Source organism: Vidua chalybeata, chromosome 8 (assembly GCF_026979565.1).
Source record: "Vidua chalybeata isolate OUT-0048 chromosome 8, bVidCha1 merged haplotype, whole genome shotgun sequence".
Classification (NCBI taxonomy): domain Eukaryota; kingdom Metazoa; phylum Chordata; class Aves; order Passeriformes; family Viduidae; genus Vidua; species Vidua chalybeata.
In genome coordinates, this window is record NC_071537.1 from 15309561 (window position 1) to 15337293 (window position 27733).

General features: G+C 35.3%; 1 protein-coding gene across 1 annotated transcript in view; it reads right to left on the reverse strand.

Annotated features, from left to right (window-relative positions):
* Nucleotides 1-27733, reverse strand: part of DNTT (DNA nucleotidylexotransferase) — an 82875-nt gene that overhangs the window by 25771 nt on the left and 29371 nt on the right. The window contains exon 8 of the mRNA XM_053949502.1: nt 3657-3759. Within this exon, the coding sequence (XP_053805477.1) occupies nt 3657-3759 (103 nt within the window). The remainder of the gene's footprint in view (nt 1-3656; nt 3760-27733) is intronic.

Genomic DNA, 27733 nt, shown 5'->3' on the forward strand with positions numbered 1-27733 from the left:
GAAGTCACTAGAAAATGGCATCAAAGGTTCGATCAGCAATGCAAAACTTGGCAGCTGCTGCATAATCATGCAGCTGCCTTGGTCCCTTTTTTATCTTGAAGTTCCCTGTGTGTTGGAATGATCTGTTTCTGAGCATGTCTGGAGCAGCCTGGCTTTGACAGCAATGGACAGATCAGCGCTGGAATCCATGAATGAAGGTGTTTACCTCTCTATGCCATGAGCATTTGCACTGCTGAGCAAGATAAAGAGACAGACAGACAGATAGGGGAGTTACATCACCCACACACAGCTATACAATACACCCCAGAAAGATCACACGTCTTAAGAAATGCCAGATCTTCACTTAGAACACAGCTGGAAATGGAGCACTTCTGCTTACTTTATACAATAACCTCACAAGCAGGATAATCAGAGTCAGCCCTGTACTCTCACTAAAGAAATTTAGGCCAAGATCTCTCATGTTCAGGGCTCTAACCACCTTGCAATAGTCTATTTTAGGTAAGAATTTCCTCGTCTGAGTCAGAATGAACCAAAAAAATTTATAATGAATTACAAAGAAAGCTGAGACAATATGTGTTCCCAAAGGAGCTCTGCATCTTTATGCACTCTTTCATCTGAAACAAAAGGTTCTTTCCTCTGGCTTCTTAATAATTTCTGTGTCTTGTCTTAGAAACAGATTTTGTTGCTGGCAAAATCCAGCTGTCACTTAATAATGAATGTGCAGCTTTGCTGTGAACCCTGTTTCCAAAAATTGGTTTCCAGCAAAAGAAGAAATATTACTTGCTTCTCACCATCCTCTTTAATGGGACATCAAGCCTTCCCCTTCCTGATCACCTCATCAAGGGTGAATACTAGAGTTTAAACCAGACCAATAATATATTAAAATAGGTAAGCTCAGGCAGGCATCTCCATCACTTGTTTTCCTAAAGCCAAAAGAAAAATGCAACATTATCTTTACATGAATATAAAGGGAAAAACTGAAGAGTGCAGGAGTGCCTGTAGTAACAGTATCTCTTCCATTGCTGAAAGTATATATATAACAGGAACAGTGCTAAATATAGCTATACAGGTTTTCAGCAAAAAATGAAAGCATTTTTTCACAGTATGTGAATGAGCTACATCGACACAGATGGCTTAGCCTGTTTGCCCACAGACTTTCAAGCTCTAACCCACAGAAGTAATTTCTTGCTTTCTTTATGAGGTTTTTTTGGAACCATTAAGACCATAACCTGTGTACTGCATCACAGCTTTTCCATTTTGCCACTCTACTTTGAAGACTTTGCATTCTCTGTTCCTCAGGCCGTTTATCCCTGGTGATGCTGCATCAAAGAGTATGATGGTGCTGATCTAGCCACTTCATTTTCAGCAGCTTTCAATGGAAGGATCTTGTAACACCAAACTTTTGAGATAAGAAAAAGGCCTTTTAAACTATTTAAAGCTGTGGTCCATAATTTAGAAGTTAAACATTGTGGAATCCTTCACTCAGAGCTGCCAAAAGGAAGCCAACATCATGACCTCCGTGATGTACATCACTTAATTTGCGCTTAGAAGGAGCAGCACAAAAGTGGCAAGCTGTGACTACTGCAGACTACTGCAAAAAGTTAAAAAAAAGTGCTTTATTTGGAGTTTTTTCTGTCCTCCCCTCTCCCTTATAAATCCAAGATAATAAAAAGGCAAGAGGTGTATAGATGCTCTCTGTCTTTTTTGCATTTTGATTTTGCTGGCAGCTTGTTTTTCAGTAGTGCCACTGAAAGCCTGTATATTACAAATGCCACAGTAGAGCGGTAGTGCAACTAGTAGCATAAACCATGAAAAATCTGGAGGACAAACAGAACACAGGAAATAATTGTCCATAGCTTTAAACTATACCCAGCTTCTTTGGGTTTGGTTTCTATGACCATTGTGCTTCTGACATGTTCTGCATCCTGGGATTTCTAGAGGAATCCTAATCTTTTCATCAAATTCTTGGCCACCCTTGACTGCCATACTCTGCCTGCACTCCTTTCTGCCAAATAGCACCCTTAACAAGAAAATCAGAAAGAGCAATTCATTTTCAATTTATTTTCTTTCAATTCCTTTTAATGAAAGCAGCTCAAAGTGAACTGAAATCTTTAGTATTTGTCAGACTTCTCAGATCACAGCCATTTTTCTCAGTAATCTAAGTGGAAAAGAAGGAATGAAAGGCTGCACTCAGAGCAGGCTCTAGCCTTGGTCTGTTGTCACTTTTCCCTTCTGCTCTATTATAACAAACATGATTTTGGGAGGACCCATACCTGGTTTCCTAGAGATTCAAGTGTGTGTAAGGTAAAAAGACACATTCTAAGAAGAAAGGCAACTTTTCTCATAATAAAGGGAATATAATAACCATGAAAGGACCTATACATTAATAATAAAATTATTGATAAAAAATGGAGTATTTCCTCAGCCGTCACTAATTGCCATGACTTCATTGCTATTGAGTAGTCTAAATAGTACCTGCTATCAATCTACTTCCACAGAGGAATGAGAAAAATCAAAAAAATTAATAATAGTTTGTTAATACTTTAAAGACCAAAAATCAACTGGAAGAAGAGGAATTCAGCTAATGTTGCCTTTTACCAGGAAAAAAACAAGCTTGAGGCCCTTCCATCAAAGTCAGCTGAAAGATTTTGACCACCTTGAAACAGATAACTTCAGACAGTCACATAAGCTTTTGTGTAGTTGGATGTTTTGAATGTTTCATGTGTTAACCCATTATACATTAATTGAAGTACATGGCCCAAGAATCAATCCAAAAGCACGCTCTGCAGGCTGTCTGCACTGAAAGCTGACTTGCCTTAGCAGTGAGGCATTTGATGATTCACCTCAGGGTGCTGGCCTTTTACTTATTGAAATGTACTCCATTTCTTTGAACAGTGTGGGTTTTAAACGTTGAAAAATATCTCACCTGGCTAGAAAGTAGAAGAAAAACAGAAGTTTATTTTTCACAACATATTATATTTTTCTGACCCAGGAATATTTTAGCTACCTGTTATAACTGAGACACTTCCAACTTTAAAGCTGCTGGAAACTGAAAAGCTGAATAGAAAGGGAAAAAAAAAAAAAAGGAACAAAAAAAAAACACCCAAAAAATCCAAAGAAATCACCAAAAATCCATCCCTTAGATGAGCAATTCCTCTAAGAAATGACACAATCATCTAGCAGATTGGGTTGGAAGAGACCTTGAAGATCACAGACATCATGGAAAACTGTGACAATTTTTCTGTATTTCTATGCTTAAAGCTGGATCTCCCTGGAGCAGCTTCCCCTGGGAAAACTTACTCCCACCTCAAGGAGAAATTAAATAAATAGACAGTTTTTTCAAAGTGAAAGAACAATTTTCTCCGATACTCAAAGCTCTCACACTAGATTGATTTCTCACCTCTGACTAGCTGCATATTCTTAGGGTAAGATATTACAGAATGTGTGTGCACTTCTGTTATAACCTTCAACTTTAGCATTCCGAGCTAGAGGATGCACTTAGATCACCATGGTTAGTAACCAAATAGAGCAATATCCTGCTCCAAAATATTGCAGTCAGCTGTAACAAGGAGTATGACATTCTTTAAGCAGTATATAGGCTTAATTCAGTGGAGTTAGAACATGTCTCTTCTGGCCAAGTGCTCTTTAGTTCATACCTGCTTTTTCCATGAGTCAATAACTTTATGCAGAAGTTCATCATCTTCTCTTGGTCCTGGATTGGTGATCAAAAAATCTATGTCATGTCCAATATTCTTACCCCTAGAAGGAATAAATAACAAGGACACTAAAAGAGTTAAGTTTCTGTTGAATTTTGCTCTGTTTTCAAAGAGAGTATTTTTGCTGCATTATTAAAAAAATTTGCAGAATAAAATGATAGCAATGTTGCTTAAAACATAACCAAAATGGAATCTTTTATTTCTATTATGGGGTCTATTAGTGTTCTTTATAAAATAATAATTACAACTTTTTGATCTATGTCCTCTGTTTTTCAACTAGATACTACAGATCCATATGCAGATGCTAAATCTCTTTCTTTCTTCCCCTTAAGTCCCAGAAAGGAAGATTTTAGTCATCTTTGGATTTAAAAAAAACAAAAGCATAATCAAAATACAATGTTACATATTATGAATCCAGTGCAGTAACTGCAGATAAACTTGCCAATCAAACTACCACAGATTGAAATATTCTTCTTTGCTTTTGATGCACATTTTAATGTACAAACTGTGATTATGAACATTTTTATTGTTTCTTTTAACAGCAGATATAAATCCTTTGACTATTTTGCATTTTTTTTAAATATAAAAATGCTTTTTACAGAGATGGAGATTGATTTTTTTTTTTGAGGACAGTTCATCCTTAATGTGACTAAAGCTTGTTCATTACACGCACTAAGGATTTCATAATTAAATCCGCGTGCACAAAATTTAATTGCAAATGTTCTTAATGAAAAATTATGTCATAACCTTTTGTTTTTCTCTCTTTAAGTCTAAGCATTCAGCTTGCCTTTCATCTAATTTCCAAAGTTGTTAAACTGAAATCTGATTAAGACTTAGCTGTTATTGGAAAACAGGCAAAAGCATGTTATTGAACATTTCCCTTCAGAATTATAAAATGTTTGAGAACACATGAAAATTTATATCACAGTACAATTCATCTGAGCATTGCAGAAACAATACAAGGTTTTAATTTTGGACTCGGTAGTACAACAGGAACTGCAGACACATTTACTGAATGGAATCACTCCACTAATCACTCCAGCCTAAGGAGAAATGAGCAGAGGAAAGGAGAGATTTCTGCAATGAGAATTATTCTCCTTTATGGAGTTGGTGGAGTAAGCACCCAAAATCTGGAGTAGTGACTGTTATGTGCAGCACGTCTCCAAATGTTTCTCATGTGTTTATGGGAAAAGTCTGCTCTCGCTGGTGTTCACAAGGGTACGTGATGTTATAGCTCAGGAGGGTTTCAGTCAACACTGTGTCAAGTATTCAGAGAACTTGTGAACTGCTGTTCAAGCAATGAAAATAAAACTGTGAAACCCAAAAAAATATTTTTTTTTATTTCATTAAATAATTTATTCTCTTAAAATAATGCTTAAAACTGAACCTGGTTTCTTAAACTTGGAAATTTGTAGGAACAGAACTGACAGGCAGACTTGTCAACTGCCATTTGTGTGACAGGAAGTCATTTAACTGATGGATAGTTGAACAGCATTAGCACAAAGTTGTAAGGAGATGAAAGTCTGGGGTTTGCATTTGACAAGCAGTCATACTCACTATAATGCAACTATTGTGCTGTGTCTGCAGCAAAGTTGAAATTGCTTAAACAGGTAGAAATTATTTCAAAGAGGTTTCAAACAAAGCATCAGTCTAGGCTTAGAAACTGAACAGCAATTCAAACTCAAGAAGTTAGAAAATATTTAGTATTCCATGTAACACTGAGTTATTTTGTAGGATGCCATTCATTATCTCTAAAATTACAGTAATAATGCAAAGCTCTTACATAGCACTTTTTACTAACATGTCTCAAAATATTTTTTCAAAGGGAAGGAATTTACTATTCCTATCTTAGAGATACAGAGTGGCATAAGAATATTTGCTTTAAATTACTTTTTAAAGAAATAAAGGGAAGAAATTTGAAGCCAATGGAATTGGGACCTGATTCCCAACGCTTCCTCAACATCTACATATTTTAAGTCAACAACATCTACAAAATCCTGCATCAATCAAGCCATAAAATCACAGGAAATCCAAGGTGCTTCATTGGCCCTCTATTTCCCAAGACAGAGACTATTTATAAAAATGCTCTCAGGGGCTTTTTTTTGTTTGTTTTTTTGGATGAAATTAGAGAGTTTAAATCTCATATTAGTTATAACTATAACACAACATTAGTTATTGTCAGAATTACATTTTCGACTAATTCACAATGGATATATTTCTGACTGAAATTGTTAAGCTGTTACTGAGACATTTAGCCTAATTGCAACTAGCACTCTTTACCAAACAGTGTATTTCAGCCTAGAAAAATGTATTATTTTCCTTAAAATAGAAAAACAATGTAGTAAACTAAAAAGATGCATAACATATATGGCTCACAGCTTATAAATCATGCAAAAAGGTGCAGTAAGGAATACATGGATTCAGATCATCATTCTATTGAAGCTGAAGGTGGCCAATAATTTCAGCAGAGCAGGGTTTCTAACATACCCATATGTATTTGTGTGTGCATACATAGAAACATACAATCATGGGTACTCATAAGGTTACAAAAAGGGCCAAGTTATCTGTCATCCACTGGCTGCTAAATACAAAACACAGAGCCAGAGCTTGGTACAGGGAGCAGGGTTTTAAGAGTTTTCCTCACTAGAAAGGCATCCTAGGCAGTATGCTACATTGCACTCCCTCTACAAATATCTACAAATCTTCCATTTAATATATCAGGGGGGTATAAACCCACCTGAGCTTGTGCTTTTAGCACACTAATTAATGATGGGAGATGAAGGCATTTGATTCTGGCACACCACAGTTTATGTACTCTAATCACAAAGACTTTATATAAAAAGTGTGGGTACTTCTTTTAAAATCAAAAGAGCTGCAATGACATTTTAGTAAAAATAACATACACCCCCATAAAATGTATGAGAATTTCACAGAACTTGTCTATTTTCTAGACCTCCTATGAGATGACAGATATAACCTGTCTCATTTCTACATTCTACCTGGGCATAAGCAGGATCTGGAAAATTATCTGATTATACCTGGAATTGCTGAAGCTCTGGTGAACCAGGAGCATAGATATATCCCAGGAGAAAAGTAATCATGAACAGAGCTGGGGAGTTCAGCTTTCTGAAGCTTTGAACAGGAAAATATTCAAGTTTTGAATTTCCTATTCAGATCCACTTACATCTTTTTCTTCTCTTCAAATTTAAAGAAGATTCTCTTCAAATTTAAATCTAAATCTCTTCAAATTTAAATCTAAATCTTCACTGGGTTGGAGCTATAATAAAACCACCAGCTTAAAGAATGGAAATTGCAGCTTACCTTTTGTTCTAATAATTTATTCAAGCCCAAAGATAATAAAGGACAGTGCACTATTAATTGTGTTCAATTCTTGGCTGACTAAACTTGTATAAAGCTGGTAAATGTTTCTTAGTAGTCAATTAACTACCTTTAAGGTTGTTGGAATTATCTTTCTTGCTGTTATTAGATTTCAAGTCATCAAATGCAACTACCATTATGACTAAAATTTAAAGATATGAATGTATGGCAAAGGATAATCATATTGTCAATCTCCAATGGCAGCACCTGCATGATTATACATTTAATAGTTGCATGTGGGCAGAATATTTTGTGATACTGGAATAGTACATAATAGCAAAGCCATTGCAAATCAATGACGATTCTGATCAAATTATTTTAGCTGAGGAAAGATGGACTGACATTTCCCTTCTACTCACAAAACTTCAGTGCTGGATGAGAAAAATGACTTCTGAGTTTAAAACCCTAAACACTATACTAGATCTGTCTTTGGTTACTTAGACTATCTGGTAATGAGTTCCTGTGACATTTTGCTTAACAGACCATATTTTCCTGGTTTCAGAGATTCACACTTCATTCAGAGTGAGATTATAATAGTCTTTGCAAATCCTTCTCAATCTCTTACTTCACTTCTGTGTGAAAACAGTTCTCCAATTAAGCGATTTACCTCAGGTCTGTCCCTGTCAGCTAAATAACAAACAATTTGCCTGACTTTGGAATAAAAATGGAAAGGCAACTAGGAATTTTGGACCAGGAATCCAATTTAGTACCATGCTTTCCAGAGCAGTCTAAAATATAGTTTCTTCACAACTGCCATATTGTGTAATTCAATTGATTCTCAAAACCATCTTAGGAAGGGCACTTCAACACTCTCTTTGTGAAAAATATCATTTAATATTCAGAAGAAGAAAGAGATTTTCACTAGCTGCTCTGAAAGGCCATCAGAGATGACTGTGTCCTACTGGTTCTGCAGTCTCAGAATCTGGACTAGAGACAAGCTGGACAACTGGTATTTCTATATCTCAAAAAACACAGATGGAAAATTTCCAAATAATTTTTGAAGTTTGTTGTTGTTTTGGTGATTTTTGGTTTGGTTTCAGGAATTTTTTTGTGTTGTAACTGTCACAGCATAGCCATGACTACATTTACTAAGCAAATACTATCTATTCCTTAATCAGAGAAAATTCTTGTTGGCATGATAGAATTAAAACTGTTGAAGTAATTCCTATGTGTGTTAAAAACTTCAGTGTTTACACAAGCATTCTAAACTTTACGCATAAGAACACTGCCACAGATAATCAGAAACATTAATTGTTTGCACAAAGTCAAGCATATGTATTTAAGAATATGTATTGGTAGACTGACAAGTAACAGGTGCTAATTTCCAATGTCTGATCAACTATAATAAATACTAAAGATGCATAAATTTTGTGGGGTTCCTGGAATTTGGCAAATTAATTGCATATAATGAATTACATTATAAATCTTCAAATCATACACTCACTTAACAGCAAAAAATATAGCACAATGAAGTGGGTACAAATAATGGTGAACATAAACAGATTTGGCATAGGCATTTCAAACTTCTTTCTATGTGACTGAACTTTTTACTCCAGTCAAAACTGTGGAAAAATAATAATTGTGGAGGAAGATGTGAACTCTCAAATACTAGGTGTTGGCTAATGTTCCAAGCCAACCTGTTTGATGAAATTGGATCATATTTACTGAAATACTATATTTATGATAATACTCAGATGCTAATCAATATTTAAACCATCATATTTGCAGCCTATACAATGAAAAAGAAAGACCCCATAAATCTGAAATGTGTTATGGAGAGTGATTGCTATCAGGAAACACTTTTGAAAAAGTGTTTTGGGTTTTGAAACACAATTGAAAAAGAATCGGTCCATCAGGAATTGCTATCAGGAATATAGTCAATATTCACCATCAAACTGGAAAGATTGTTTAATTTATCCCTTTCCTGGGCATTTTATTGTGTAGTTGTGTTTTGATAGAGAAAGCTAGGAAAATCAGTAAAACTAATTTCAGACCAGTACTACATGGAGTGGGCCTTAGACAGCATGTGGAGAGTCTGCACAGAACATCAGAGGATTTAACTCTCCCTTTCTTCCAGGGAGCTCACACTAAAAGCAATCCAGCTGAAATTCATTTGTATAGTAAGCTGGATCCAAGCTAAGATGCTGGAAGTTGATATAAAAAAAAAATTACAAGCCTTTTATTTGTTGAAAGAAATATGGGAATTCATTATATGTTAAACTAAGCATCATCATCTCAGCATTCTTCTTTTGGAAAATGGAGGGAGGACATCTTCTAGACAGACACCCCCAAGTGATTTGAAAATATGTGAGGACATTTGAATATTTTCTTGAATAGAGATGAGTAATAAGGATAAACATCTAAGAAGAACAAATGTAATTGCTGAAGTGATGATTGTGTGGCAATGGAAAAAGAATTAAATGTTGCAGAAGTTAAACAGAGCTGAAGAAATGAAAATACTGTGACATACCATAATGATCTTTTGTTTGAGCAGCGGAGAGAACACTTGAATAAGTAGCAGAATCACTTATTTTAGAAACAGCAAACAAATTATTTATAAGTACCATAAAATGCATGTTCCTGAGGGGGAACCCTAGTAGCCTTAGTGTGCATGCCCAGTAAAACATGTAATTACAGCTCTAATGGAACATGCACACAAATGTGCACATAGTGCAAACATTTCTTTCTGTCTGTTCTGACATCAATGCCATATTTTTACTCTAGGGACATATCCTCTGTGCTGGGTCTCATTTAACTCCCACTGTAACAGCAGCATAGAATTATTGACATCAGTTGAATTTGGCCAAATAGGAGTGGCACAGGAATTCTGTCTAATAACTGTAGTCCTGATTAAGTTGCTTCTACAACCTATTTCCAACCAACATGCGCCTTTCAGGAAAAGGAACAGACATTTATATTCCAAATCCCAGGTAGTCTGCATGCCTGTGGATTTGCTTATTAAGCAGTCTTTGCTGAAACGTTGAAAAGGGGACAGACAATTTCTTACAGCCAGTTATTAAAATAATTCAGAGTTACTGTCAGTCAAACTATGAAGAACTACATATTTTCTTTGTATAAACCCCTTATAAAGAGAAAAGGCATTCTTTAAGCTTGAAGTACTGGAGTGTGACAGTGCTACAACTATTACACAGAATGTAAAATCCTGGATGTTTGATAGAAGAAAAATTCTACCAATTGCAAAATAGTTACAGAATAATTCTTGGCTCTGATACCACAGATTTTCAAAATCTTGTTATATAGTGTCCCATCTTTAGATATAAGTTACTAGAGTTTTAATAAAATAGAAAAGCAGTGGTCTACAAAGTAGACCAATAAGTACAATTCCCTGAATATTTTGGCTAAAGAGAATTTACCGTATTCAAATTTAATCACAAGTTTATTATTCCAGTACATTTTCTCCCCCGACCTTTTTTCAGACCTGAAATCTGGACCTAGAGTCCATTATTGACTCAGAAGGACATGAAACTTTGCTGTTTATACAATTAGTACACTGACAAGAAATTAGCAGAGTCAGATCTGTGCAAGGGTTTCTGAAACACTGATTTCATGCTGAAGGAGTTTGTTAAAAGGAAAAAATTATTATGTTTGCAACATGGTTATTTCATTTGCAACAGGAAGTGGGTAATAGTTAAAAGAAGTTAGAAAGTTATTTTGTTTGTGGCAGAAATATTGTCTTCCAAATTACAAGAAAATGCTGTAACATTTATTTTATTTCCTCAGCAACTCTCAATTACATATTCTGACAAATAGAGGGTCTGACAAATTCTGACTGTAGAGAATATTAACAGCCTAAGCAGCAGCATAATACTGCACCAGCCCATTGCTAGCATAAATGTCCAGCTAAGCTCTGTACACCACATGTAAGCTGTTCTTCAAATCACATCCATCTTTATCTCAGGAGTTTTCCTTAATATTCAGGTCAGCTCCACATTTCCAAAACAACATTTAGATTCAACAGTGTCAATGCCATGGTAGTTCACATACATATAGACTAGGTAGCAAGAAAATAAATGCTCACTGAAGTGCAAAAGCAGCTCAACCAAAGTTAACAATCCAAAAACAGACACACAGAAAGCAGAGACAGCAGAATACAAAATGTAAGTGTTGGCAAGCCTGACTCGCATTGTGCAGTGCCCAATGTCAGCTGAGGGAGAGGGGAAGAGGGAACATTCAGTCAGAATAAGCCAGGGGCTCTCAAACATGCCAAACTCTAGCACCAGCTTCATTTGTTCTCTCAGTGCTTCATCTCCACCTTAAACATGACAAAGATGTAAAATCAATGAGGATGCCTAAAGCAAGATGCCATTTAATAGTTCAGTAAATTAGACAGAAGGCTCAGCTATACTATTTATCACATGGAGCCATACTATGCTTCCCAAAGTTTGGAGTTTTAAGTGTCATAGATCACTCTGATTCCAAAAAACTCGGGAAAAGCCTTCCACTGCAGGACAGGGCAGTAAACAGGAAGAAAAAGCTGTAGAGATTACCAGGTTACTTTATTCAAAAACTAATGACAAGACATTTTTGAGCAAAGTTACTACAAATAATAACCAAGATTCCTCCCCATGTTAACACTGCAAGTATCTATACCCTGATTTCAGTGAAAGCCAACAGTCAGAACCTGCTGTTCAGAAATAAAGTAGCATGCCTGAAGGAATGAGGAAAACAGTAAATCAAGATCTGATCAGGGCTCTGTAGAAGACAGATATGGTTTGGGCTTCAGATAATTTCTGCTCTCCTGACTGTTATTTGAATTAGATCCTAATTGCCTTTGAAGGCAGTTTGACACTAGTGGCTCCCAGTCAGTGTCAAAATTAATTCTCTTCTTTCTAATGCTACATAGGTGGTAAGGTATAAAAAAATCACCTGTGGTGATGAAAAGTGCCAGTGTGGGAAGATACTTGTGCTAACATTTTATAGCTGGACTTTGAGTTCAAGGCCCAGCCTTTCAGTCACCCTACTGCACTTGGTTTGCACCAGCCGATAAAAACTTTGGGTTGAATATTTCCAGAATTCTAAATCCAAACTGACTGAGAGGTTTTATTCAATATCAAAGGAAATTCTGGAATTCCTGCCCCTAGAGGGTTAATTGTTCCCTGATTGTACATTACAGTGCTCTTCTGGGGTATAGCTAATATCTGTAAGACGGTTTAATAGGATGCTGAATAATGTCTAAAATAGCAATAATCTAATTAAATCAACTGAAATAAATTCTGCCACTAGCAAAGGCAATTAAAATTAAAACTGATACAATGATATATTTAACTGAAAAGATACCATACAGTTATGAGAACTACCCTGATTCATTTTGAGGGAATTTGTGGGTAAAAAAAAATTGCTGTCATAGCTTTGTCTGCAAAATTACTTTTCCCACTAATTTAAGAATAGAATTATTTAGATTATACTGTCTCTGAAATAAAAACATAATGAAAACTGAGAACTGTTCCCCTGGGCAGCTATAAATCAGGCTTCTACAAAGATTTGAATTGTCAAAGGTAGCATACAGCAGCTTCTTCACCCAGCCAAGTAATTCGACATAAACCCAGCTGAAATATGTAAGTATTTGGCAAAGATTCACAGGTATCTTTCTGGAAAAAGTGCTTGAGGGTGGACACTTTATTAAAATGCTATTTTTCTTGCCCAATGTAACAGTAATTCTAATTCACTGGAGGCATAACCCATTTTCCATGGCTGTGGAACTTATTTATTTTATTTTTGAAGTTAATCCAACTCTGCCATGAAGCAGCATTGGGAAAAATCCTTTCCCTTTAGGATTAGAAACCTTACTAGACAGCATAGGGGAATACAGCTTTAATAGAGGATACACAAAACAAGCATTTTGGTTTCTCATTTATTCAGCAGGATATTGCTGGTATTGTGCATCGGTAGCTTCTGTTCAAGAAATCTTTTAGGGAGAGACCTAACAATGCAGAGAAGTAATTACTTAAAAGATCTTCTTGTATCACATCAGGAGAAAGGAGCATTACCTGCTGCAGCAGAAGGGACCACATCACTGGTTATTTCTACAAGTTTTGTTCTGAGGGTAAAAATCACTGAAGTGAAAGGAACCAGTGAAAAATCTGTGCAACAGCACTTAAATTTACTTGAAACGTAATTTCACCCTCAGTGACTACATTGCCTCAAAAAAAGGTAGTAATGCATGGCACTCACCTCATCTCATTAAATGCACTTTCAAAGAGCAAAGTATGTCATGCTATGCTTGACTGTATCTTTTATGACCCAAAAGAAACTCAGACATTTCTCAGAGTACAAGACACTCAGGTGCTCCTCTTCATGTCATGATGATAAGTTTTGTTTTAACAGGTATTTAATTTAATGCAATGAAAGGAAAAGATCAAATATCAGTTATTCAGCTGAGGAATTTAAATGACCAGTGTAGCTAAACGAAGAGCTATTCACTGATCTTCAAAATCTTAGATTATTTGCATTTAAATTATTTAATTATTTAAATTATTTAAACATATTCTATGTGTTAAACATATTCTATGCAAAACCCTGAAAATATTTCCCTGCCCTGTGAAAACAATTAATGGTGAATTATATATTGTGTGTTATATATTGGTGTGTTTATATTGTGTTATATATTGATGTGTTTATATATTGCCTTCTTTAGCCAAATGGTTATTTCAAAGCATATTTGGTTTAAAATAAGACTGTGTGAGCATTCTCTTATATACTAGCATCTAAGAAAACCATCGTCATGGAACAACATGAAAATCTGAATGGAACTCAAAATTTGAAGAACTGAAAAAAAAAATCTATCATAAACAAAAATATCAAAAACAAAGTGATTCACCTATTTTTTAAGTATTACCTTGAGGAGGACCACCTGCTATTCACATGCTGAAACTACTTCTCTCCAACCTTAACTTCAGATTTATTAGAAAGAAAAAAGTAATTTCTGTGAAAAACAGTTCCAAAATTGTTTTTTAATCAAATTTACTGTACACTATTAAAATAATTCATTAAGCTTTCTTCAAGCAGTCTGGTTTCTACTAAGACAACAAAACAGGATAATGGCCAATGTAAGAATTTAGTCAGCTACTTGTTATTTAGAAAGTATGTCGCTCTCTCTAGTGATTGTAACTGCAATAGCCTGGGAGGTGCTGTTGTGCTCTGGCTTTCACAGAGTGGGTCAGGTTGGAAGGGACCCCAGGGGGTCATTTGGGCCAGCCTCCCTGCTCAGGCAGGGTCATCCTGGAGCACTTTGCACAGAATTGCCTCCAGACTGCTCTTGAATATCTCCTGTGAGGGAGACTCCACAGCCTCTCTGGGCAATCTGTTCCAGTGCACAGTCACTCACACAAGAAGTTCCTCCTCTATGGGAAGAACATATTTGTCTTCCTTCCATGACATTGATGCCTGAACGTGGCTGTCACCAATTATACCCTGATGCTGAATATTTATCATTTTTGGCTTGCACACAAGATGACTTTTGTTGCTAACAGCTTTAGTCTCTCTGAATCCTCTATTTGGAGTAAATTCACTATTCCACCAAGCAAAACAGAACTATGCTTAAGCTTTGAATCACTGCAAGTGCTGTCTCAATTTCATATAAATAGAACAACTGTACCTGGAAGCTGGCCATGTAATTTCAAGCTTTAAAGCTTATGAAATGTACCATACCAATCTGTCACAGTTTTATTTAAAGTCATGAAATACATTGCTGAAGTTTTGCTTTTGCTGTCTTGGCAAGTCCTTTAAATTACACTTAATTTCAATCAAGCATTTCAAATGACATCATAGAAACTTCCTGCATAAACAGATTTTGCCCAGTGCCAATCAATGACAAAACAAAACCACTTCAACAGTGAGACATACAGTCCAATAAGTATTGATGTGGATTTGGGATCTCATATATTCAGCTGAGATGTGAGGTATGCAGATGAATTTAGTCTTAAAACATCTACATAGTTTTGCACACATCAACTCTTCTGTCTGCACATTCTATGGAAACAAGCTTTCTCACTCTTCAGAAACAGCCTGTAAGACAGTGGTACAGCATCCTTAGTTACCAGAAATTTTACAGATTTTAATTATTCTGAAATCTGCAGGAAAAAAATAACATATTCCAGTATGTAATAAGTACTGAGGAATCAGACCTGACTGGAGAGAAGATATGTTTTTATTATTTATAAGAGGAGGCATCTCAGACTAGACCTGCTCAGACATCCTGAAGTACCTAGTTTCTTTTGGCCTAATTAAAATCTTTAAAGACAGCTTTAGAATTATGCAAACTGGGAGACAAGGAAAATCAACTCCCTCCAATTTTGAAGAATACAAATAAGTGATCAGTGTACTCAGATGCTAGAAATTTAGGTGAATTATTAGAGAGTATGATGTACTTTAGGGAGAAAAAACACAAAAACCCAAACAAACAAAAAACCCAACCAAAAACCCCAAACAAACAAAAAAACCCCAACCAAATAAACAAAATAACAACAACCACTAAGAAAGGAAGGTAAAGAAAATTACCTCTACCTCTATCCAAAAATAAATTAATATGTGAGGATGAAAGAGAAGTTAAGGTTTTTAGGATTTCTGTCTTTGGAGGTAATTGGTGACTGGCATTTTCCAGGACAGGCTCCCACAAACTGGGAGAGCACTGAATCCTTCCAGATCTGGATTATCCCTTATGTATAGCTATTAATATTTTTCAAGACCAATTCAGGTGCATTGTCCACATTCTGCTGGTTTCTGCCAGAGAAGAAATTTGGCCAGAGCTGGCTATAGATTATATATGTACTCGAAATACCTAAAGGTAGGATGGAATACTTGCAATGCATTGACATTTGAGATTTAGAAGTCAGAAAGCTTTCCAGTTTTTTGCTTCTATCTCAGGTGGTGCAAACCAAAACCTCAGCTAAGTGAGACACATATTGCTAAAAAAGTAACCTAGTGATCTCTTCGACATCATTAATAATGCAGCAGAAAAAATAGAAAGTTCAGCTACATTCAAATTATTTACTGAAATAAGTAAATAAAAGTCTGCATTATTAATTATGAAAGGTGTCTATTTTAAAAATGCTTTCATTAAACTACTTGTCACATCTTTTTTTTTTGCAATCGGTAAAAAAATTTATCTTGCAACTAAGGTGGTTTCCATTTACTAGTTTAGATTTCTTTTGTCCAAGACAAAATTGCTTGGTTCAGAATTACATTTCCATTTTACTCACTCAGAATCTCATAAAAATATATAAGCTTATATTTAAGATATAGTATTTTATTTTAAAGACGAAGTTAAAAGTTCTTTGTCTATATTGATACTTTAACAAAATTAACAATCAGCTTTATAGCAACAATTTGTCCTGAAGCTTTCTGGCAGTAGATTGAAAACATGAATTCAAACCCCATCCATTTTAATTCTCTCTAACTAATTCTCTTGAGTGTTTCAAAAGGCTTATTCCTTTAACATATCCCTTTGTCACAGAAACTTTCATCAAAAAGATATTTTTCATGCGTGTCTACTTCCGCATTTCTAAAAATCAAAACATTCTCTTTAAACAATTTAAAAGACAATGTGAAGAAGGAAACAGGCTTTTTCAGAATGCCTGAATGATATTATATGTTCAGCCTGGGTTTCACTTACTTGGCAGTGATGGGACAATCCGTAGAATCAACCTACCATAAAAATAAAGGTTTCTATTTGCTTCCTGCTCAGCTGTACTGGAAGTTATATAAACATGACAGTTTTTCTATTAAAATTCCTTGAACTGAGAAATAGATTGCTTGCATCCACAGTGGGGGGGGAAAGGACAACCAGAAATAAGACATCTCTGAGAAACTCTAACATGAAATAGGATTACCACTTCTGTTTGAGCTGATGGTGTAATGGACAAGGAGTGTAGGTAATTGTTCAAGCATCTTCTCATGACAAAGACATGAGAGGCCAAATTTTGAATTCCAGCATTTTGGGGCAATATGTGTAATTCTACTTTAGTTATGATTACTTTCAGGTATTTTATCAATCTATTCAATCAAAGGAGATATAATACAATTTAAACATTTGAGTAGCTGCCAGCAGACAGCTGCAACATGGTGAGTTTGAGTCTAGCCTTTCTAACAAGTTTTACTTAAGTACTTCTGAAAAAAATATGCACAGTTTAAAGTTCAAGCACATGCACAATCTGGTTAGATTTAAGAAAATTGCTCACTCAAATTTTTAGAGTGAACTGTGGAATTTTTCCAGGATTGAACTGACATACATTTTCAATAACTGCACTTGCAGTAGTTACCCCTACTGCAAGTAAGGTAGGTAGGGAATCTTACAGAAGCATAACACAGAGAAAATGAGATTGTTCCCTTTCAATACCTAATTTGGATTGTGTCATCTATTAATTTTGTTTAAGGGAAGAAGACTTTACCCCTAATCTGTGGGATACACTGAGAATACTAGCCTTTTACAGAGAAAGAAACTGAAATTCAAAACTTGTCTACTTGGTTTACATGAGTGGCTTGCCAAGACAGCTGTGTGGTGTGAATGTACACTGTTTGCCAGCAGTTCCCTGAAGGTGAAATAGTTACACCCTTTGGGCCAAAATAGTTTTTCCATTTGAGAAAATCATTTAAAGTATACTATCAAAGGAACACTGCATCTCCGCAGAGAAAGGCTGACAATATATTCTACAAGTATAGGCATACCAGAAAAGCCTTTCAAAGTGTGGACAAGCCTGTCATTAAATTTAACTTCTAACTTGAGTAAATCCCTCCATTGTGAAATCTTGTTACCTTCCTTTACAAAATTTCCTTTCTCTGCTCCAAGATGTGATTCTCCATCAGCCTAAGGAGCTCATGAAGTTGACTTAGTCTATTTAATTCTAGATTGAAAACTTCTCTGATTATTACTAACCAACTTCCTTAATTCCCAAACCATGGCAACGAAATACTCTGTTTGAGAATGTAGCTTTTTAGAGTTCTCTCTGTGCCCTTCTTCCTGATCCAGATGTCATAAAGCTCTAGCCATATATTTTCAGAGAGTCTTTCAAAGAACCAGTCATGTCATATTTCTTGTTTTCTTGTCCTGACTTCTTTCTGAAAACAATCCTGACTTTTTCAACCTGCACTGTTTTGTGACCTCAGGTAATGAGACATTTCAAGGGTCTCTTCAATATAGGTACATCTTTTAATATTCAGGTGAAATGTGAAGATGCATTCCCTGGGTCACCATTTCTAGCCAGTTCAATTTCTCAAACACTCAGTTGAAAGTGACCCCCTATTTTGTCATGATTCAACTGAAATCAGCGTCCAAGCTCCCACTGACCTTTCAGTGAGAGCAGACGGATGGGTTGTTCACGTTTCATTTATAAGGTAAGAATGGTGAGGGTCAAATCTACATTGGCTAAATGTGGGTGTAATACCATTTATTGTAGTGATACAAATGCATGAAAGAAGGATATTCTATCCAGTATATAACATCCCCATTAGATATCATATCCATATCCAATGGTGATGCTATCATGAAGGTAAACAAATTAGGTGCAGCTGGACACATTAATCACTGCAAGAGGACCAATTAATCAGGTGAGTTTCTTGGGTTTATCCACTAGACCTGTGTCTAGCTTGAAGATATGCCAAGATAAAAGGAAAATATTCTGCCATCCTTGATCAGTAGCACAAGATAAAGCATATAAGGTAATTATTTTATGAACTAGCATGAGTTTATAAGCATGTATATGAGAAGAAGTAACCCACAAGGCTTTAATGGGTTTGGGTTTTTGCTCTCCAAGATAGGCCCTAGTGGTATGAAAGAACAGCTCTCATAGCAGATGATTATAATCACATCTATCAAATTAGGTTTGCTGCTATTTAATCCTGATTTTCCATTCTTCAAAAAGATTGCCTGAGACATTTCCATCTACCTCTCCCACTGTAGAGCAACAATCCATAATATATTCCACCACTTCTAAACTGAAAGCAGCTAAAAGGACTATTTCTGACTATATCTTTTAATTCTTGTCTTTCATACACAATTTATTGTAAACCTTTTTAGTCTTTTCCTGTTATCTGACATGTAGAAAATATCCTGACTCATATTGTAACAAAAAAAATTTAACCAGCAGCTACCTCCTTGTTTTCATGTCACCACACCACTAGCAAGATCACATCACACTTAATTAAAATGTTGTGGCTACTCTTGCTCACAAGGATCTGCAAATTGTATCCCCTAGTAGGAAGGTCACTGATGTTTGCAGCTTTTCTCATGATTATCTGACAGGAAAACATCATTCTTAACTTGTGTTGTCAACTATCTTTACAGCAACTAACCAGTCTACAATAAACTTGGACTCCTGCTAAAGAGTCTATCAGCAATAAGTAAATTCTGCTATAAATGTCCTGTTTTCAAGCCAGGTACCATGGAAAAAATTACAAAGTACAACACATAGCACAATTTAAACTGATTTTTGATCCCTTGACTCTAAACATCAGGCATTTGCTTCTGCAGTCGCTGAACCACATGCATCTGAGCCTGAAAAACCTCTTTCTCACATGGTGAACCACTGAACACTATTGTTTGTCATAGTAACTTCACTAAGACAATGCAAAATTTTCAGAACAACGTCAGCTCTGACACAGATGCCCTGAGACACTTATGAGTAAAGCATGTTAATACTAAGAAATACACTCAAAAACTTTGAGGCATCAGAAACTTCTCAGAGAAAACAACACACATCCAAGAAAGACCAAAATGAATTAAATAATTTCTATTTCTGTCCCGAATCACTTAGGCAAAGGCACTGCAGTCCATAGGTAAGAGATGCTTAAGTATCATTGTGTGCAACAAAACAAGAAATTGACACTTGTTTCCACGTGCACCTAGATATGTCTAACAGAAAGCTGGCTAAGCATTATTAGCACTATTCTCTCTTAGCACATTAATTAAGCTTCTTAATCATAGCCAAGCCCTATCCTCGGCCTATTAATGCTGCCTTACAGCTTTCTCTACTGCTTAGTCTAAGACTGGTGCCAGAGTTTCGTTTCAACTACCCTTTATGCAGGGTTCTGATGATTTTCCTTTAGAAAGAATGTCACTTTCTTCTGCATGTCTCTTAGTGTTGCCAAGACAATTATTCTGTCTTCATTCCATTCCCACCTTGAGTGGCCTCGATTTTGTAAGATATCCTCTTCTTGGCAGGTGAAGCCCAATGAAGCTATTTTATAGATAACCTGTAAGGAAAAGAACTATCAAACTGGGCATCTCCATCTCATCAAAGCCATGTATAGCTTTGATTTGACCTCTTGTACTTTATGTTTCTCTCTTATCTTACTACTTTATCTGAAATCTCCTCTTTTTAAAACGTTGCTACTTCATCCTTCCCTTAGTATATTCCACTATCTTAATAGTCCTCCTTGTGCCTAATGCTCTATAACTTTTAGAAGATTTTTTTACTTACCAGTTTTATGTACTATCATGAATGTATTTTATTTTAGACCCCTTTATTTGTGAGACAACTTGTAAGATACTTAGTGCTTGTCCATATATGGAAAATACTTTACAAGTAGTATATTTTAAATATTATACTTGAGCATGCTTCTTGGCCTAAGTATTAAAATTGATCCACTTAAATTCACTGGCTGAGCATTTCAGAATTCAGTGCATGGTATTAGCTGAATTCATGTTAAATGTCTATAAGAGACACTCCAATTATTGTGACTCTTCAGAGAAGTACTTCAAAATATGATGCCTCCCCATAATATCCATGTAAAAGGCAAAAAAAACAAACATTTTTTTAAAACCCCTCACTAATGACTTGAAACATTTGGTTTTGCAACCAATTCCAAGTGATAATTATAGTTGATTGTTTATTCTCTCTCTAATCACTCAATCTATTATTCACAGTGAGGATTTAGTAGAGCTGGCCAAGAAAATGAGAAAAAGCAAAAGGATTTAGGTGGACAGTTGAAAATAAATGAGACAGAAATGTTTTAATACAAGTTGTCAATTCAATTTGCTGTCTAAAACCTCAATCAAAATATTTCAGTGATCTTGCAAAAGCATTGTGATGCTTCAAAGAGATTTCTCTGCCTCTGCCTATCTCTTCCAGCTGCATATACTCTTGTCTTTAGATGAAATGACACCACGTCAATAGGAAATTCTATAGCTGAGGTTAGTCATGAGAGAGAAATTCTAACTAGAAAATTCATTTTGCTAAAGAAAAAAAAACCATTTGAATTATAGCCCCTACCAGGAAAATAATTACATTTCTGCACAGTTCTTCATTGAGAATTGAAAATTTTCACAGAAAACAAACAATAGTAATAAAGAAAATCCAAACCAAACAAACAACAAACCAAATATCACTGAAAAGCCACTAAAATAAAATTCCAAAAAGAATTAATCAAAACTTCAGAAAATTTATACTGTCTTATGCATTATAAAGCATACAATAAAATTCAAAAATTAGTGGAATTTACTTATTCATATTCTCCCTTTATCATCTTCCCTATGTAATATACCTAGGGAATGAATATCAGTAGCACAAGAAAGAGCAAGTCTGGCAAACTGCTTGAGCCCTATTGTATGCACTTCAAATTCACTGCAGCACAAATAACATGACTCTACTACAGAAAGTCCAACAGTTACCATCACTGATCTTGCACAAGTTTTTATCATAAAGAACTGCTTGTCCTTCTTTCTACAGAGTTTGAAAATGAAGCTCCTTCTGTCTATGAATACATCTCTGGACATGTTGATGTTAGGTACCAATTATTTGTACAGCTTCCCCTTTAATCATAAGAGCTTTTATTCCCCCATGACATATCATATTAATCTATTCCCAAAGTACCAGAACATTCAAAGAGCAACAGTTCAACGCTAATGCAGGAAGCAGGTTTTCCAGCTTATTAAATTATACTGATCAATCAATTTTAGTACATGCTCTGTATCATGCAACCTGCCTCCCTGCCTTAGCCCCAGATTATGTGTTATAATACCTGGGGCAGTCAGACTCGATGTGACTTTTTTTTAATGATGTGGTGTCCTATTCAGACTGTCTCAGCAACAGTGCCTGTGGCCTGTGCAAAAGACCTTTTCTGAATTTATTTAATACATGTTTTATGTTCATTGAAAATTATGTACTTGTATATTGGAAGAATTGTGTTCAAAGAAGGGCAAAGCATTTCCCCTTCCAAAACACCAGAGCATTGTTTTTAAGATAAGTCATACCAGAACTTAGCAATTACATGTTTAATTTCCATAATGCAAATAGTAATCACCACTGCACATGCTCATTGTTCTAAAATGATGAATGAATACTTTTCAGTTAACCTAGCATAATAAAAACCACAACAATTTTATTGCTAACCTTTTAAAGTGGGAATGGCCAGTAGAATATGCATTAGTAAGTACATTTCATTGATATAGTAGGACTATAAATAATTGTATCATACTCCTTTTATAACTTTTCAAAACATTCACTTCAGCAAAACTTGTCCAGAAAATTGTGTAAATAATGCAAAATCAGTTTTACATTTTTGGAATTCTAATGGAATATTATCTTAAGAAGTGGCACTGCAGAAGCCACTGCAGTTTGGAGCTGGGAGTACTGTAATTCGTACTGACAGCTGTCACTGCTCCTTTCCACTTAGGTGGGTCTAATGAGCCAGCCGTCATGAGAGATTGGTGTTTGTTTCAGAGCTGGGACTTCACATCAGGAGAAAGCAAGTTAGCTGTTAGCTATAATCTGACACTCACACAAGCTACCAAAATGGCAAAACTGAACTCAGTGCTGAAATCTACTCTAGCTAATGACAGCACCATTCTCTTGCATTTCGATAAGCAAAGCCACTGGAAAGGAAACACAGGCAGTGCAAGCCACTCAGCCCAGCTTTCTGCACATCACATGGCCCAGATGGCTTTTCTTGGGTCCCACACTGAGCAGTAAACCCAGAAGGCCCTTTCCCCATGCCTGCACTCATACACAGGGAAGGTTTTATCACGGTGAGTCGTCTCTGTTCCATAGTGAAGGTTTTGAGACACTGTCATCCAAAAATGAGAACTAACATCAAATAGAATTATGGAAACATCAAAGATGCTTTTGTGAAGCCATGGTAGATTTCTAACAATTTCTATTACTTTTTGTCTATGTAAAAGGCATACTATGTTGTAAACACTAAATCCATGAAAATATTAAATTAAAACATTTTACATTAGTACAGACTGAATCAATTTAAAAAACATTGGACATCTACTGTTTCGGTATTAGATTATTTGTAAGGTGTCAGAATAAATTTCTGAGGGGAATGTGCATTGTTAACTGACTATTCTTCACACCATTTCATAAAATGCTTTTAATGTGTGACTTCTTGTCAAAAAATTTTCATCACTTCTCAGTCATGCATCTTTCTTAAAGCCTTAAATAGATCTTTTTGAGTTCCTCTTCCTTAATTTCCATTCACTGACAAAACAAAGATGTGAATTTTTTATCTCATCTCTGCACATTATAACTAGCATTGCACAAAAAAAAAGGTTCTTCTTTTGACATTGCATCTCTATAAAAGGATTAAATGAGCTGTGAATATCAGCATTTAACCAATAAAAAGAGATCTTTATTTATTTAGAATGTATCAGATCTGCTTCATCTAAAAATCTAATTGAAAAGGCTATTCAGGTCAGCTGTGATATTAGAAGACAACTGAATCACATTTAATGCTGCTTAAAGGATGAGAATAGGCTGAAAGAAAAATTAAACCATGGCCATTAAAATTTAATTTGACTTAGTGAAGCCATTAACATTTGGTTTTATGCAGTGGAAAGCATTTTAAAAACATTTTCATGTAGTTTAGAAATCTAGACATGCCAAATGGCTGACCCTTACATAGAAAAAATTATTGAAAATGATCTTACAGGGCAAATAAGGAAAAAAAAAGCAAAAGGAGAAAAATTGTTCAAATACCATTATTAGATGTCATTCTGTTCTTCCTTCAGATATAAACTGTCTTCTATTCTAGTAATTGCTCACTTTGTTTTTCATTTCAATTCATTTGGTTATCAAATGAACATGACATGAAGATGTGGAAAAAAATAATCTATTCTTAGGACAATGCCCTGTCTTACTTCTAGTAGTGTACCTGCAATATGCTGCTTTGTCACCACAAGTTTGCCTTTGCAGTTTGAAAATGCCACTTCAATATTCCTTATACACTGTAATGACAAATATTGTTAATAGCACAAAGCATCCATCAATGCAGTAACTTTAAAAACTTTCATTAGTTTCAAATGAAAATTTTGTCTAGATTAAAATGGTAACAAATCTGATCATGTATCATAAATAAAATTTCAGACTGACTGCCAGACAAGGAAATAGAAACCCCTAGTTTTGTTTTTCAGTCTCATTTTTTCCAATTAAGCTTAAAAAGAAAAGAAAACACCAACAAGAGACTTTGTTTAACAATCCCAAAATAATACAGTCTGAGATTTCATGTCTTGCTTTCTAACATTACTTGTATTGCTCTGGATTACTTACGAGCAGTCACCATCAGACTTGATAGGAAACAGAAAACGCTAAACTCTGTAGAGGCTCTTACAAATGCATTCCAGAGGTATAGGGAGATCACAGAAGCTGTAAGACTAAGGCAGGGAGTTTTCTACATACAGAGTGCAAAACATCTGGTTTTGCAGAAATCAGCCACCTCCATTTCCAGCTCCATGCTTGACCCATCATTTGAACTATCTCTAGAGATAAGAGAGGTACATAGCTAAACAGCATCCTTCTAATGAGCTAAAAGTCTGTGAAAGTAGGAAAGGGTCAAGTAGTGTAGGGCATGTAAAAGCTTTGAATCAACAAGTTTTTGAAAGACTGCTCTGCCATGTGCTCAATTTTATTAAGTCTGATGGGCTCTTACAAAGTTCTTTTTGTCTATCACTCCCAAATACCTTATTCATCAGTTTCTACTTAATGATTCATTGTGGCTAATAATAGATTAAATGACTGGGAAAATAATCAAAGCTCTAATGACAAAAGGAAGCATCTGAATTACTCCAATAGATTACCTTTTAAATTGACTTGGCTAGCCATTAATTTGATTTTCTCCTTTCCCAACTTAATTTTTAATGGATTACAGAAAATTAAAAGCAGAAACCTGTTCTTTCACAGTTGCAGTGCTTGTAACTCCTGCCTGAGAATATTTTTACTTGCAGCATATCAATACCTCAAGTTCAAGCATTTCTAATCTTAGGGAGTTTGGGAAGGCAAAGCTGTTTTACTAAGCTTTAAAACCAGTCACATCACGTTAGAACATCTCCAGGTTAAAACTCTCATCCAAAGTTGGCTACAGTTTATCAGAAGAAAGTCTGTGCTCATGAATGACAGCCAAGAAGCCTCTCCAGTCTGTTGCTGGAATAATTGCTAGATTATTCCAGGATCTGCTTAAATTTGAGTGTGTACAAACTACCATATCAGCTTGAATGTTCAGCAAGCAGCTTGCCTCACAGCTCCTTTATAGCAGATTTCTCCCTGGAAAAAAATTAAATACCAGCATTTAAAAATATCTACTTCTTTTAACAGCAGTAGAAAAAAGTGAGCAGAAATTACAGAATTACAGTATTTGGATTTGAGTACCTGGATACAGTTTATATCTTCTCTTACCACAGTTTGTGTTTCAGAGTAAAAAGAAAAAAGCATAGAAATAACTGTACCTAAGAACAGTGTAAATGCAAAGGTACACTGTAGCAACAAAGTATAAGTAGAAGAAGCAATCTCTGCTTAGGAGTTTGCCTAAAAACTTAATGCAAGAATCTTCTGCAAAATTACTTCTATTAATTTAGCAAGTAAATCCAACACTATTTTAATCCTAGATCTGCAGAGAAAGAAAATAATTTGTATAATGGCACTTCAAATACATTTGCTCTGAGAACCTAAAAAAAATTTGGTGTTATGTCAGGACTTCTAACCTCATTGCAGAACATCTACAGCCTCCAAAAGAATACTCTTATTAGGAATATGCAGTATCAAAAGGTCAAATAGAGCTTTTTATCAGGATCAGAACTTGTGATCAGATGTTCTGTGATTTATCAAGAACTTCAGCCAGAAACCACACAACAATCTCGATTAAATAAACCACAAAGTCTTGCATATATTCCAAAGCTTGGAAAGCGTAATATTCTTCAGACATTCAATCTCACAGTTATCCTTTATGAGCATGTGCCAGCACAGTTAGATAAATGTGATTCCACATGCCATATAGAAGTCTTATTTCTGAAACAGAAGTGCCACAACAACCTTGGTTATTTATCACTGCATGAACCTGTAAAATAATCTCTCAAAATGTTTCTTTGTCTCAGCTATTTCATCTGATCTCCAAGATTGAAAGAAGATCTATCTTTAAATTATTTTCTTGGTACAGAAGAGAAAAGAGCAGAATCCTATCCCATGTCATTACTTTATGCATTCCTTTACCTTGTAGGAAATGTCACTGCACACAGGAAAGAATTTTTTGCATTGTAATATACAAAAGTATGGCAGTGGTGCCTGACAAACACAGTCACCCTGTCCTTTGCTCTCTTCATTGCTTTTCTATTAATAATTCTTATCTACAAATGTTACAGAGTATGAAATCCTCATTTCTAAAAGATAATATAAAATTCAAGCAAAGAGATAGTGATCTACACTCAGGTTCATGTTAGGACAGAATTAACAATAAGAGAGACTGGGAATAAAACTTCCCTGAAGACTGATACAGCATGCAAAAATTAACCTCCCACAAAGAAAAAAAAAAGACAAGATACACTAGTTATTCTTCATGGTGCAATGCCCAAGACACTTGAACAGCTTCTTAAGAACTGCAATATGAAAAATTACCCAAAACAAAGCTTCTCCTTAATCTACTTCACTTTCTCTAAAGGCTAAGGTAGGAGAAGCCAAGTGTGTCTAAGTAAATATTTGAGAAAGTGAGAAGTGAAATCATAATACTAAGAGGATCTCTAAATAATTTTCAAAAAAAATAAGTGCCTGTGGATGATACGGCAACCACATTCTCACATCATAAAGAAACAGCTCTACTGCTGCAGAGCTAACCACAATTGTGTTACATGCAGCACAATAAAACTGAACTCTAATTTGTAAATAATTTGTGAACCATATGGACAAGGCACACAGGAAACCATTCTGAAAATGCAGTTCTTATATATATATATATATATAAAATATTCTTATTACTGTATGTAATTCTTATTCCAGATCCTCTTCTGAACTTCTCCAGGCAAATTTGGAGGCTGTGGGTATATGTATTGACATATGAACATCCAGTAAAGAGACTGAAACCATAAACTACATATAGGATGTATTTCCTATATGTATTTCCTAGGAGTGTTTCCTCCAAGTATTTCTGCTCTTATGAAACCTTCAATTTAGATCACATCATGGGGCAAAACCAAGTATCAGCAGCTAAATCAAGTTAGCTAAAACCCAGGATCTTATAGAATATTATAACGGTCCAGTGCATGGCAACCTTTTCTTGAAATTGCTCTGAAGCCATATATTAATATGGATCTACAGGAAAAAAGGGAAAACCCCTCCAGTTTCACTGCCATGAAACTTACCGTGAAGTTATTTTTCTACTTGTCATTACTAATGACCCTACAACAATGCTAATATTACTAT